At 55.6% G+C, this 12783-nt stretch overlaps 2 protein-coding genes across 2 annotated transcripts in view; one reads left to right on the top strand and one right to left on the bottom strand.

Moving 5' to 3' along the window:
* The window catches only part of LOC119145944 (acrosin-like), a 60901-nt gene that overhangs the window by 26696 nt on the left and 21422 nt on the right, over positions 1-12783 (bottom strand). The window contains exon 2 of the mRNA XM_037382798.1: positions 11992-12192. Coding sequence (XP_037238695.1) covers positions 11992-12192 — 201 coding nt within the window. The remainder of the gene's footprint in view (positions 1-11991; positions 12193-12783) is intronic.
* LOC119145949 (acrosin-like) lies at positions 534-2718 on the top strand. Its single transcript, XM_037382805.1, has 4 exons — positions 534-690; positions 1028-1293; positions 1580-1725; positions 2191-2718. Exons 1-4 carry the CDS (start codon positions 614-616, stop codon positions 2530-2532), a joined length of 831 nt encoding a protein of 276 aa, XP_037238702.1. The 5' UTR covers positions 534-613; the 3' UTR covers positions 2533-2718.

Here is a 12783-nt window from a genome sequence, read left to right as displayed (position 1 = left end):
AGGGAACCCCAGGAACGGGAATCCTGCGGGCACTCTGTCGGTGGCCGTACTGGTGGCAACAAGCCTTCGTTCTTGCAGCTGCCACATGTGCTGGTAGTGATGGATGTTCTCCTCCTCCTCGTTGTCCTGCTGGCCATGTGCTGTCCTGTGCACGGCACATGGGATAGCTGTGGGTAAGTGGCCCGAGGCTCTGGGAGGGACATTGGGCAACCCTTGTGAGCTTCTCTGGAGGGGTCCTGCTTGTCCCCCATGGCCTCCCCAGAGGTTCTTGAAGGCCGTCTGGGAGGCTCAGCTCCCTGACAGCACGCAGGCTGCCGGCACAGCTCATCTACGGGTGAAGCAGAAAGCGGGGAAAGGGGAGTGGGCGCATGCCCCACGGGTTTCCTTGGCCCTTCTGGCCATGACTTGAGGGGAGGGAAGACAGCTGGCCTTCAGCCGGAATGGCACAAGCTTCCATGGAGCTAACCAGAATGGAGTTTCTGGTTACAGAGGCACCTGCGGCCTTCAGCCTGCGGCTTTGAACAACAGTATGTCACACGTCGTGGGTGTCAAAAATGCCCAGCCAGGGGCCTGGCCCTGGATCGTCAGCATCCAGGCTCCCTTGGAAGGAGGCATGGCACACATCTGCGGGGGCTCCCTCATCAGCCCACAGTGGGTCCTCACATCAGCCCAGTGCTTCATCGAGGCCAGGTAAGGAGGACCAGGGATCGGGGCTAGCCCCACACACTAGCAAGTGCCCTGAGCACAGCAGCACGTGATGCTCCCGTCCTGTTGCCTTGCAGTATGCCCAGTGCCTGGGCACTCCGCAGCCACCTGAGAGGCTGCTCAGGAGAAGGCTGGGCTCATGCCACTGCTTCCCAGCAGTCCCCAGTTCGAAATTCCTTGAGCGCAAGGAGCACGTGGTCCGTTTCAACCTCCCTAGTGCTTCTCTCCTCTCTGCCTTGCCAAGCAGAAGGCAGGGCAACTGCTGTGCTGCTGCAGCATGTGTCTCTGCTCTCTCTGAGCCCTCTCTCCATCTGCCTTCCAGGAACATCACCATGTGGCAGGTGGTGGTAGGTGCCACCCAGCTGACCCAGCTGGGACCTGAGGCCCAGGTGCGCAACATCAAGCTACTGCTGGTTCACCAGCACTACAGTAATGTCACGCAAAGAAACGACATTGCCTTGCTGGAACTGGAGCAGCCTGTCCAGTGCAACAGCTACGTACAGCTTGCCTGCGTGCCCGATGCCTCGCTGAGAGTCTCGGAGCTGACAGAGTGCTACGTCAGTGGCTGGGGTGCCAGGATTGCAAGAGGTGAGCTCCCAAAATGTAGTCACGTTGCGAGTGCAAGCTTGGCCAGCTTGGGGAGGCAGGTTGCTCTTCCTGACAGCAGAGGCGAAAGCCAGAATCAGGCTGTGGGGACGTATGCCTCTTAGAGAGGGGGGCGTGAGCCACTGACCCAGAGCAAGGCAGAAAGGAAGGAGCGGTCCAGCGCCTCCCCACATGCAAAGCCAAGCCCCGGGATAGGGCTTCAGTCACGCAGGGAAGGAGAACTGGCAATGAGCTGCTGGGTGTTCATTCCTTTCTGTGCTCTTCACAGCTGGAGGATCGGCGTATGTGCTGCAGGAGGCCCAGGTCCACCTCATTGATGCCGGGGTCTGTAACAGCAGCGGCTGGTACAGAGGGGCCATCCACACCCACAACATCTGTGCTGGCTATCCGCAGGGTGGCATCGACACCTGCCAGGTAGGAGCGTGCTACAAGCCAAGCCCCGGCAGCACGGGCAGCCCCGCCACAACCGCCCAAACCTGCACCGTCACGGGCTTTTCCTGGCCACTCACACTCCCATTGCTGTGTCCCCACTGCTGAGGGCCTTACCCCCCTTCCCCTTTTGCACGCCTTTGCCCAGGGCCTGCCTGCCTTGTCCCAGAGGCCTGGCACTATGTCCACAAAGCCCACCCAGTGCCCTTGGCAGCCCAGAGCTTCACCATCCCAAACGTGCAACATCCTTCTGCAGCACCTGCAGGACAACTGTGCCGCAGGGAGAGCGAGCCCTGCCTTACAGGCCCACCGCCCCCTCCCAGGAAAGCTTCTCCAGAGCTTGGCTGGCCACTAAATACAGCTCTGGAAGTGCCATGAGAGGGAAGGAGCCAGCCACTGGGCTGACGGTGGCCACCCAACAACCCCTTCATCCTCTCTCCTCTGCTGCAGGGGGACAGCGGTGGGCCTCTTGTGTGCCAAGACAAGAGCGCTGACTACTTCTGGCTTGTTGGCCTGACCAGCTGGGGGATGGGCTGTGCGAGAGCAAAGAAGCCCGGAGTCTACACCTCCACCCAGCACTTCTACAACTGGATCCTGGAACAGATGGGCCTGCACACAGCAGTAGCGACTACGGCAAGGCCGCAGCCAGCCTTCACCTCCACCCCCGTTCACAGGCCAACACCAACAGAAGCAGGAAGGTTTATACCCTGCCCTCTTCCAGTGCAGAAGCTGTGGGATTTCCTTTCTTGGCTGCAGAAGTTGGTGCAGTTCCTAATAGGAGAAAAGGTTTGATCAGCAGGACGGAGAGGATCCAGGGCTGGCTGCAGTGCACCACCACCATTTCCCGCTGGGGCAATGCCTGCTGATGCAAAGGCAGCCTCAGTGTCAAAGGCCTGCTCTGTCCTGCCCGCGCTCCTCTCAACGGAAGAGCTCAGCTGGCTGAGTCCCTGCAATAAAGTGTTTCAGTTCTGTGGCTAACCAGGCGCCAGTCCTCTTCAGTCTCGTGTGCAAGGCCAGGACTTCCACGCCTGGCACCTGCCAGAGGAAGCAGGCTGCAGGCAGACAAGTCGGGCACAAAGGGTCACAGCAAAGGGCTGAAGCTCTGCCTGCTCAGCAAGAAGGATGAGGGTGCAGTGGAACAAGGGAAGGCAGGTCATTGCGGGGCTCAGGGCCTTGGGGATGGCAGCTGGAAGCACAGACTGCCTTAGGCCCGCTCCTGGTGGGATCCCTGTGTGCATCTGTATGAGGCGCAAGCGAACTTGAACGTGGACTCTCAGGGCCCAGGAAACACAGATCTAGAAAGACCCAAGGCTTGCACCAGGCACTGGTGAGGGAGCCTTGGCTTTGAGCCCCACATATGACATGGACTTAATTTCTAGACTGTTATCTGAGGCATCTACGAACATACTGTGCTTATGAATCCAGGGAGTGAGGCTGTGTTTCTGTTTCAGTAGCCTCATCCTCTGGTCTCATGGTTTAAAGCCGGCCAGCAACCAAGCACCACGCAGCCACCTGCTCACTCCCCCTCATCCGGAGGGCTGGGGAGGAGAATCAGAAAGGAATGTAAAACTTGAGGGTTGAGATAAGAGCAATTTCATAATTTAAACAGAATAAAGAGGTAAGAACATCAGTAATAACAATGATAATAGTAACAATTAGGATGGAAAGGTGGGGGAAAAGGGTAAAATCCAAAGGAAAAGGGAAAAGGAGAAAAAACCCCCAAGTGATGCACAGTACAACTGCTCACCACCTGCTGACTGATGCGCAGCCAGTCTCCGAGCAACGATCCCTCCCCAGCTAACCCTCCTACTTTCTATACCAAGCATGACGTCCCATGGTATGGAATACCTCTTTGGCTGGTTCAGGGCAGCTGACCTGGCTGTGTCCCTTCCCAGTCTCTTGTGCTCCCCCAGCACTCTGGCTGGCAAGGCCCAAGAATCCAAAAAGTCCTTGACTTTAGTATAAACATTACCCAGCAACAACTAAGAACATCAGTGTGGCTATCAACATTGTTCTCACATCACAGGCAAAACACAGCACTGTACTAGCCACTAAGAAGAAAATTAACTCTATCCCAGCTGAAACCAGGACATGTGGAAACCCAGGAAAGGCCTGGACTGCATTCACATGGGTGTAAGCAGTGGCTACATCTGCAGGGATACTTGTCAAGGTATTGCTTTGTCTGTGTCAATCTGTTTTGCCCTTCACATTCATTGTGGCACTCTCTCTGTGTGTATGTGCGTGTCTGGCTCTTTGGAATGCAGCTGCACGCACATGGGAAGATCCATTTAGGCTGGCATAGGAGCAGCCCCCCAGGTGCCCACCTCATTCAGATCAACCAGACCTGAAAGGAGAAATCCCACAGTGTTCAGAAGCCTGCTGGCTCTGGCTGCTCCGTAATGGAGTGGGCAAGGAAACCCAAAGCAACTCTGCAGCAGAGATCACCGGGTGGGCAGGGAGGCAGCACTTGCTCTGTCATATAAACTCCCAAATTAGGGGCCTCTGAGTGAGTGCTAAACTCTCATTTTGTGTTGAACTGCATGTTTAAAACTTGTGTGCACAAAGGTGAGGTCAAGCTGACCCCCTGTAAAGTTGTCAAAATTGATGACTGAAGAGATTCCTAATTAAGGGATTCAGCCTTGGGAAGGACGGGAGAGAACGAAGAGATGGTGAAAAGAGTGGCTCACGTCACTAGTGACATCGCAATGGCACCACGAAGCCCCGCTGGCTGTGGGCATACTCCCTGGATACCGACCGGCACCAGCCCCCAGCGGGAGGGTGACCATCTCACTGCAGCACTGGCCCCGCATCACCACCACCATGTGCCAGCGGGTCTGCTGGGCACTGCCCCCATGCAGGAGACAGAACAGGAGCCCCCGGACCAGCTGCCAGTGCTGATGATGCAGTGGCACAGGGGCAGAGGTGCTGCTGGTTTTGGCAGTGGCGTTGGTAATGGCACTGGTGCCGGCTGGCCCCACGGCCGAGGGCTGGGAGCAGTGATGGCTGCAACCGCTCAGCGCTGGTGAGGTGGAGATGTGCTGACATGTAGAGATGGGCTGAAGCGGTTGCCATCCTTTGGCCCAAAGGCACTTGCATGCTTCCACTCATTTGCCTGCCTGTGTGTGTGTGTGTTCTACCCGTTCTTTAAAAAATTGGCCAGAAAGAAAGGAAAGCATTTATGCACGCTCGACACAAAGTAAAGTTTGGCCTTGTGGCCCCTCTTGAGGCCAACCAACCGGCAGACATCCCCTAAGGATTCTCACAGGAGTCAAAGGCTTCACCATCCCCTCTCTGGAGGAAGAGGAAGTGCATGTTGCTGAAGCGACCACAGAGCATCTGCTCTGCTGTTCAGTGGATGAGCAGGTCAGCGGCAGCATGAGAAATGTTTCGAACCTGTTGACTGAACCAGTCCTTGTTTGGTGTGCCCTTCCACCTATGTATAATGTTAATCCAAAAGAAGTTGATATTCTTTTCACTTTGAATGCCAATAATTGTCTTTCTGTAGATACTAATGTAGTAGGAGGCTATGATGGGAACGTATTGCAGCGGTTCTTCTCTTATCCAGATTAACAGCAGGGAAAGCATTAAAGAGTTAAACCACCTTGTTTGGTAGGCAGTTCAGAATGTGAGTCAAAATTGCCACTGCTTTTTGTTGTTGGTTCAAGGACATGGCTGTGAGGATTTTGATGGTATGTGCTGGGTGGATTTTAGGCGCCCCATTGCAGCAACATGTTACCAAATCTGACAAAATGTCAGCCTTTTTGGCATCCATTCACTCAATTGGCAGTATTGCTTGTTTGCTGTTACCTTGGTTGCTGTCATGTTGTCAAGGGCCCTGCAGAACATGGCAAACCTGGTACTAGCTGTTCAAAAACAAAAAGGGGAAATTGTAAAATTGTACGGAACAAAGACAGTGGGTTATTTTGACATTGATAATATGTCTTAGTTGGTTTTTTATTTGTTCTATTACTTGTGCCTTGTTTTTGTTCGGTTTCAGGGGTTCTTTTGTGCAACAGGAAGGGGGCGATGCAGGAGCGGGCTGGAAACTAGGACCATGAGTGGCAATCAGTTAGCGGAGGGGAATGTGCTGGAGCTTGTCTAGACAACAATTAACATGATGAGGCATGTTTGCAGAGCACAGGGGAGTGGGAGACGGATGGCGCCAAGGAAGGCGCCAAGGAGCGGTAACACCTTGTGGTTAATTGCTGGTAGTTAACCACCAATCAGGGATTGCCTAGTATGCAAGGCTTAGCTTCAAGAACCAATCTGTTTAAAACACGCAGTTTCTGAAAGTGTATAAAAACACGTGCTTCTGTACAATAAATTGACATTTGCTTGCATCAAGCTGCGCCCCGTCTCTTCATTCGCCGCACAGGATAGGGGGCTGGAGTGGCCGTAGAGCACCCGGTGGGTGAGGCTGCTGCGGAGCTGAATTTTGGCGACTTATCTCACAGGAGGCACCTGATGCCCCAGCAAACCTGAGGTCAGGCTGAGACCAGGCACAGCTCATCACGTGGCTTCTGCACCACTGAGGCAGAAAAATGGGCTCGATGGGGCAGCGCCGGGCAAGGCTGTAGGACCCCACAGGCCTGGGGCAAGAACAGCTGACCCTCCCCAGCACATCTCTGCTCCCCTGCCCTGCCCAGGCACCCCCAGACCCTCTGCCCACACCCGGAGAAGAGCCCTCCCTTGCTGTGGTATGACATCCCCAGGGGCCGGGGATGGGTCCCCGTGTCCCCTACCTGTGGCCGTGATGCTGACGTTGCTACTGCTTGATGATGGCACCCGGGTGCCCAGTGAGGCAGGGGTCAGCGGCGGCAGCAATGGGATGGCCGTAATTCTCCTGGAGAAGGCAGGAGCCACGGGTGGGTGACAGGGGGCAAACAACCAACCCTGGCTCAAAGCAGCGCCCCAAAGCCCACAGGCTTGTAGCCAAAGGCATCCCCTGCCTGCTGCTGCCACGAAAGGGTCCCCACCCCCCCACAGGCACGTAGGGCTGCAGAGGGACCTTGGCAGGGTTGGTCCCCCCAGGCAGACACCCTCACACCTGTGGCTGCCCAGGGCGCGCAGGGGTGCGAGGGGAAGGGCGCAGGCTCCCATGCCTGCCATCCAAACCAGCCCTCACACCGCTTTCATCCCTTCGTCAGCGCTAATTACCCCCCTGCGCCTTGCCAGGAGAGCAGGTCACAACCCAGCTCCCCAGCACTGCATGTCACACCCCTGCTTGGGGAGATGAGCCGTCCCCCCCCAGCCTTGCTCCAGAAAGCCTCTGCACCCACTCCCACTTCTGGTTTGGGAGGGCTCTGTCCTGCACGTGCCCCCTCCTCCTGCCTCCTTTCATGTCAGGAACCTGCTACCGGTGGGAGGAAAAGGCACTGATTCCTGATCAGCATCCCCACACTTTGCTGGCTAAAGTGCTCCGATGCCAGGGTACCTCGCGAGCACCAGCTGGGATAGCTGGAAGGAACAGGGCGAGATGCCCAAAGCCATCCCCATCCCCACTGCACTCACCCAGCCGCATCATGGGCCTCTGTCGGCAGCACCTTCTCCTTGAGCTGCTCCAGCGTGTCCTTCCAGTGTGCCGTATTATCCTCTGTAATGTGTACCCTCGAGAACTTGGTGTGTGGGTTAGGAGGAAAAATCCACCGTGCATCCAGCATGGCAATAAACCACTGTCAGCTTCCTAAACTGTCCTTTGGCTCAGAGAGCTTTCTTGGTTATGATTTTCGGTAACAGAACATGGTGACCAAACGGGACCCGCTTTCCGGAATCTCGACAGACCAGAGAAATCGTGAGCACCGCAAGCACGCACCGGAGTAGTTTTGCCAGGGTTCTGAGATTCCCTGGCCAGGTGAATCTCCGTGACAGCTCTCTGGGATAACAGCGACATGGTCATAAACACTGAGGTTGCTTACAAAGAAGTCGTATCGCATTGCAGGTTGAAGTCCCCCTGGTGGGTCAGAGTCCCCCCGGGATATTTGAAGTGCACAATTGTCCAATCCATATGCTGTTACGCGGATGCCCAGAGCCCAGATTTTGCCTCACGCTCAGGTGAAACTTTGTTGGATTTTGTTTGCTGGATTTTGCCTCTGTCCAGTTTTGTTTGCAGGGTCTGGTTTAGGTATTGAGCGTTTATGATTTTGAAACTTTGTACACATGGGATCTGGTCATTCTGCTAGAGGGAGTTGGTTCTTCAGAGTTCTTTTGGGTTGTTTATTAAGATGCTGGAGCAAGTTTTGGGGTGACCCCCCCACTCAGACAAAATGGGCCGAATATTGTCATCACTGGTGGCCCTTGTATACCTTAGGTGATCAAGAGAAATGGCCTAGGAAAGGGAAGCATAATCTCCAATACAGCATGGCAGTTCATGTTCTTTTGGTACATGCAAAGGACAATGGGAAGAAGTCCCATAAGTGGGTTTGGTTTTTTGGCCTTGAGAAACAATCATGGAACAAGAAGTAAATAGACACTCATGATACTTGATGGTAATGTATTGATAATGATGGAGGGGAAGTTAATTATTAATTGCCTTGGTGTTGTTCTGCTTGTAGTGTTGGGAAAAGGTGTTTGAAAGGGGAGAATGAAGAAGAGGATGTGCAATTTCTGGTTTCAGGGCAGTGTTGCTGGTAATAGGGAGAGATTTTGCTGAAGGTAAAAGAATGGTGTTGGGGAAAGCTCAGGAAGAGGATGCGAGGATAAATGGCTTTCGCTGCTTTGTTTGTGGGGCAGTCAGAGCTGCCTCCCTGCCCACCCGGTGATCTCTGCTGCAGAGTTGCTTTGGGTTTCCTTGCCCACTCCGTTACGGAGCAGCCAGAGGCAGCAGGCTTCTGAACACTGTGGGATTTCTCCTTTCAGGTCTGGTTGATCTGAATGAGGTGGGCACCTGGGGGGCTGCTCCTATGCCAGCCTAAATGGATCTTCCCACGTGCGTGCAGCTGCATTCCAAAGAGCCAGACACGCACATACACACAGAGAGAGTGCCACAATGAATGTGAAGGGCAAAACAGATTGACACAGACAAAGCAATACCTTGACAAGTATCCCTGCAGATGTAGCCACTGCTTACACCCATGTGAATGCAGTCCAGGCCTTTCCTGGGTTTCCACATGTCCTGGTTTCAGCTGGGATAGAGTTAATTTTCTTCTTAGTGGCTAGTACAGTGCTGTGTTTTGCCTGTGATGTGAGAACAATGTTGATAGCCACACTGATGTTCTTAGTTGTTGCTGGGTAATGTTTATACTAAAGTCAAGGACTTTTTGGATTCTTGGGCCTTGCCAGCCAGAGTGCTGGGGGAGCACAAGAGACTGGGAAGGGACACAGCCAGGTCAGCTGCCCTGAACCAGCCAAAGAGGTATTCCATACCATGGGACGTCATGCTTGGTGTAGAAAGTAGGAGGGTTAGCTGGGGAGGGATCGTTGCTCGGAGACTGGCTGCGCATCAGTCAGCAGGTGGTGAGCAGTTGTACTGTGCATCACTTGGGGTTTTTTTCTCCTTTTCCCTTTTCTTTTGGATTTTACCCCTTTCCTCCACCTTTCCATTTTAATTATTACTATTATCATTGTTATTACTGATGTTCTTACCTCTTTATTCTGTTTAAATTATGAAATTGTTCTTATCTCAACCCTCAAGTTTTACATTCCTTTCTGATTCTCCTCCCCCGCCCTCCGGATGAGGGGGAGTGAGCAGGCGGCTGCGTGGTGCTTGGTTGCCGGCCGGCATTAAACCATGAGACCAGAGGATGAGGCTACTGAAACAGAAACACAGCCTCACTCCCTGGATTCATAAGCACAGCGTGTTCGTAGATGCCTCAGATAACAGTCTAGAAATTAAGTCCATGTCATATGTGGGGCTCAAGGCCAAGGCTCCCTCACCAGTGCCTGGTGCAAGCCTTGGGTCTTTCTAGATCTGTGTTTCCTGGGCCCTGAGAGTCCGCGTTCAAGTTCGCTTGCGCCTCATACAGACGCACACAGGGATCCCACCAGGAGCGGGCCTAAGGCAGTCTGTGCTTCCAGCTGCCATCCCCAAGGCCCTGAGCCCCGCAATGACCTGCCTTCCCTTGTTCCACTGCACCCTCATCCTTCTTGCTGAGCAGGCAGAGCTTCAGCCCTTTGCTGTGACCCTTTGTGCCCGACTTGTCTGCCTGCAGCCTGCTTCCTCCGGCAGGTGCCGGGCGTGGAAGTCCTGGCCTTGCACACGAGACTGAAGAGGACTGGCGCCTGGTTAGCCACAGAACTGAAACACTTTATTGCAGGGACTCAGCCAGCTGAGCTCTTCCGTTGAGAGGAGCGCGGGCAGGACAGAGCAGGCCTTTGACACTGAGGCTGCCTTTGCATCAGCAGGCATTGCCCCAGCGGGAAATGGTGGTGGTGCGCTGCAGCCAGCCCTGGATCCTCTCCGTCCTGCTGATCAAACCTATTTCCTGCTTAGGTACTGCAGGAGTTCATGCAGCCAAGTAAGGAAATCCCACAGCTTCTGCACTGGAAGTGGGCAGGGTGTAAACCTTCCTGCTTCTGTTGGTGTTGGCCTGTGAACGGGGGTGGAGGTGAAGGCTGGCTGCGGCCTTGCAGTAGTCGCTACTGCTGCGTGCAGGCCCATCTGTTCCAGGATCCAGTTGTAGAAGTGCTGGGTGGAGGTGTAGACTCCAGACTTCTTTGCTCTCGCACAGCCCATGCCCCAGCTGGTCACACCAACAAGCCAGACATAGTCCGCGCTCTTCTCTTGGCACACAAGAGGCCCACCGCTGTCCCCCTGCAGCAGAGGAGAGAGGATGAAGGGGTTGTTGGGTGGCCACCGTCAGCCCAGTGGCTGGCTCCTTCCCTCTCATGGCACTTCCAGAGCTGTATTTAGTGGCCAGCCAAGCTCTGGAGAAGCTTTCCTGGGAGGGGGCGGTGGGCCTGTAAGGCAGGGCTCGCTCTTCCTGCGGCACGTTGGTGCTGCAGGTGTGTCAGGAGGCTGTGTCTGGCTTGGGATGGTGAAGCTCTGGGCTGCCAAGGGCACTGGGTAGGCATTGTGAACAAAGTGCCAGGCCTCTGGGACAAGGCAGGCAGGCCCTGGGAAAAGGCCCTACCCATGGGGAAATGGGTTTAGGCCCTCAGCAGTGGGGACACAGCAATGGGAGTGTGAGTGGCCAGGAAAAGCCCGTGACGGTGCAGGTTTGGGCGGTTGTGGCGGGGCTGCCCGTGCTGCCGGGGCTTGGCTTGTAGCACGCTCCTACCTGGCAGGTGTCAATGCCACCCTGCGGATAGCCAGCACAGATGTTGTGGGTGTGGATGGCCCCTCTGTACCAGCCGCTGCTGTTACAGACCCCGGCATCAATGAGGTGGACCTGGGCCTCCTGCAGCACATACGCCGATCCTCCAGCTGTGAAGAGCACAGAAAGGAATGAACACCCAGCAGCTCATTGCCAGTTCTCCTTCCCTGCGTGACTGAAGCCCTATCCCGGGGCTTGGCTTTGCATGTGGGGAGGCGCTGGACTGCTCCTTCCTTTCTGCCTTGCTCTGAGTCAGTGGCTCACGCCCCCCTCTCTAAGAGGCATACGTCCCCACAGCCTGATTCTGGCATTCGCCTCTGCCGTCAGGAAGAGCAACCTGCCTCCCCAAGCTGGCCAAGCTTGCACTCGCAACGTGACTACATTTTGGGAGCTCACCTCTTGCAGTCCTGGCACCCCAGCCACTGACGTAGCACTCTGTCAGCTCCGAGACTCTCAGCGAGGCATCGGGCACGCAGGCAAGCTGTACGTAGCTGTTGCACTGGACAGGCTGCTCCAGTTCCAGCAAGGCAATGTCATTCCTCTGTGTGATATTATTGAAGTGCTGGTGAACCAGCAGCTGCTTGATGTTGCGCACCTGGGCCTCAGGTCCCAGCTGGGTCAGCTGGGTGGCACCTACCACCACGTTCCACGTGGTGATGTTCCTGGAAGGCAGATGGAGAGAGGGCTCAGAGGGAGCAGAGCCACATGCTGCAGCAGCACAGCAGTTGCCCTGCCTTCTGCTTGGCAAGGAAGAGAGAAGAGCAGCACTAGGGAGGGTGCGACAGAGCACGTGCTTCTTGGGCTCAAGGAATGTCGAACTGGAGACTGCTGGGAAGCAGTGGCATGAGCCCAGCCTTCTCCTGAGCAGCCTCTCAGGTGGCTGCGGAGTGCCCAGGCACTGGGCGTACTGCAGGGCAACAGGACATGCTGCAGCACGTGCTGGTGTGCTCAGGGCACCTGCTAGAGTGTGGGGCTAGCCCTGATCCCTGGTCTTCCTTACCTGGCCTCGATGAAGCAGTGGGCTGCTGTGAGGACCCACTGTGGGCTGATGAGGGAGCCCCCGCAGATGTGTGCCATGCCTCCTTCCAAGGGAGCCTCGATGCTGACGATCCAGGGCCAGGCCCCTGGCTGGGCATTTCGGACACCCACGACGTGTGACATACTGTAGTTCAAAGCCGCAGGCCGAAGGCCGCAGGTGCCTCTGTAACCAGAAACCCCATTCTGGTTAGCTCCATGGAAGCTTGCGCCATTCCGGCTAAAGGCCAGCTGTCTTCCCTCCCCTCAAGGCATGGCCAGAGGGCCCGAGGAAACCCGTGGGGTGTGTGCCCGCTCCCCTTCCCCCGCTTTCTGCTTCAGACCATAGACGAGCTGTGCAGCTGGCAAGGAGCTGAGCCTCCCAGATGGCCTTCAAGAGCCACTGGGGTGGCCATGGGGGACAAGCAGGACCCCTCCAGAGAAGCTCACAAGGGTTGCCCAATCTCCCTCTCAAAGCCTCGGGCCACTTACCCACAGCTGTCCCATGTGCCGTGCACAGGACAGCACATGGCCAGCAGGACAACGAGGAGGAGAACATCCATCACTACCAGCAACATGTGGCAGCTGCAAGAACGAAGACTTGTCGCCACCACTACGGCCACCGACAGAGTGCCCGCAGGATTCCCGTTCCTGGGGTACCCTTGGACACGGGGCTGATGTCACAGAGTGCCTGGTTCCAGGTGCTGGGCGTGGTGGCGGTGGGGGAGGGATGGGGGGCAACAGGAGGGGTTCCAAGCAGGACTGGAGGCGGAAGCTG

Source organism: Falco rusticolus, chromosome 4 (assembly GCF_015220075.1).
Source record: "Falco rusticolus isolate bFalRus1 chromosome 4, bFalRus1.pri, whole genome shotgun sequence".
NCBI lineage: Eukaryota > Metazoa > Chordata > Aves > Falconiformes > Falconidae > Falco > Falco rusticolus.
Note: the sequence above shows the minus strand (reverse complement) of the source record. Positions and strands in the feature narration are given on the sequence as shown.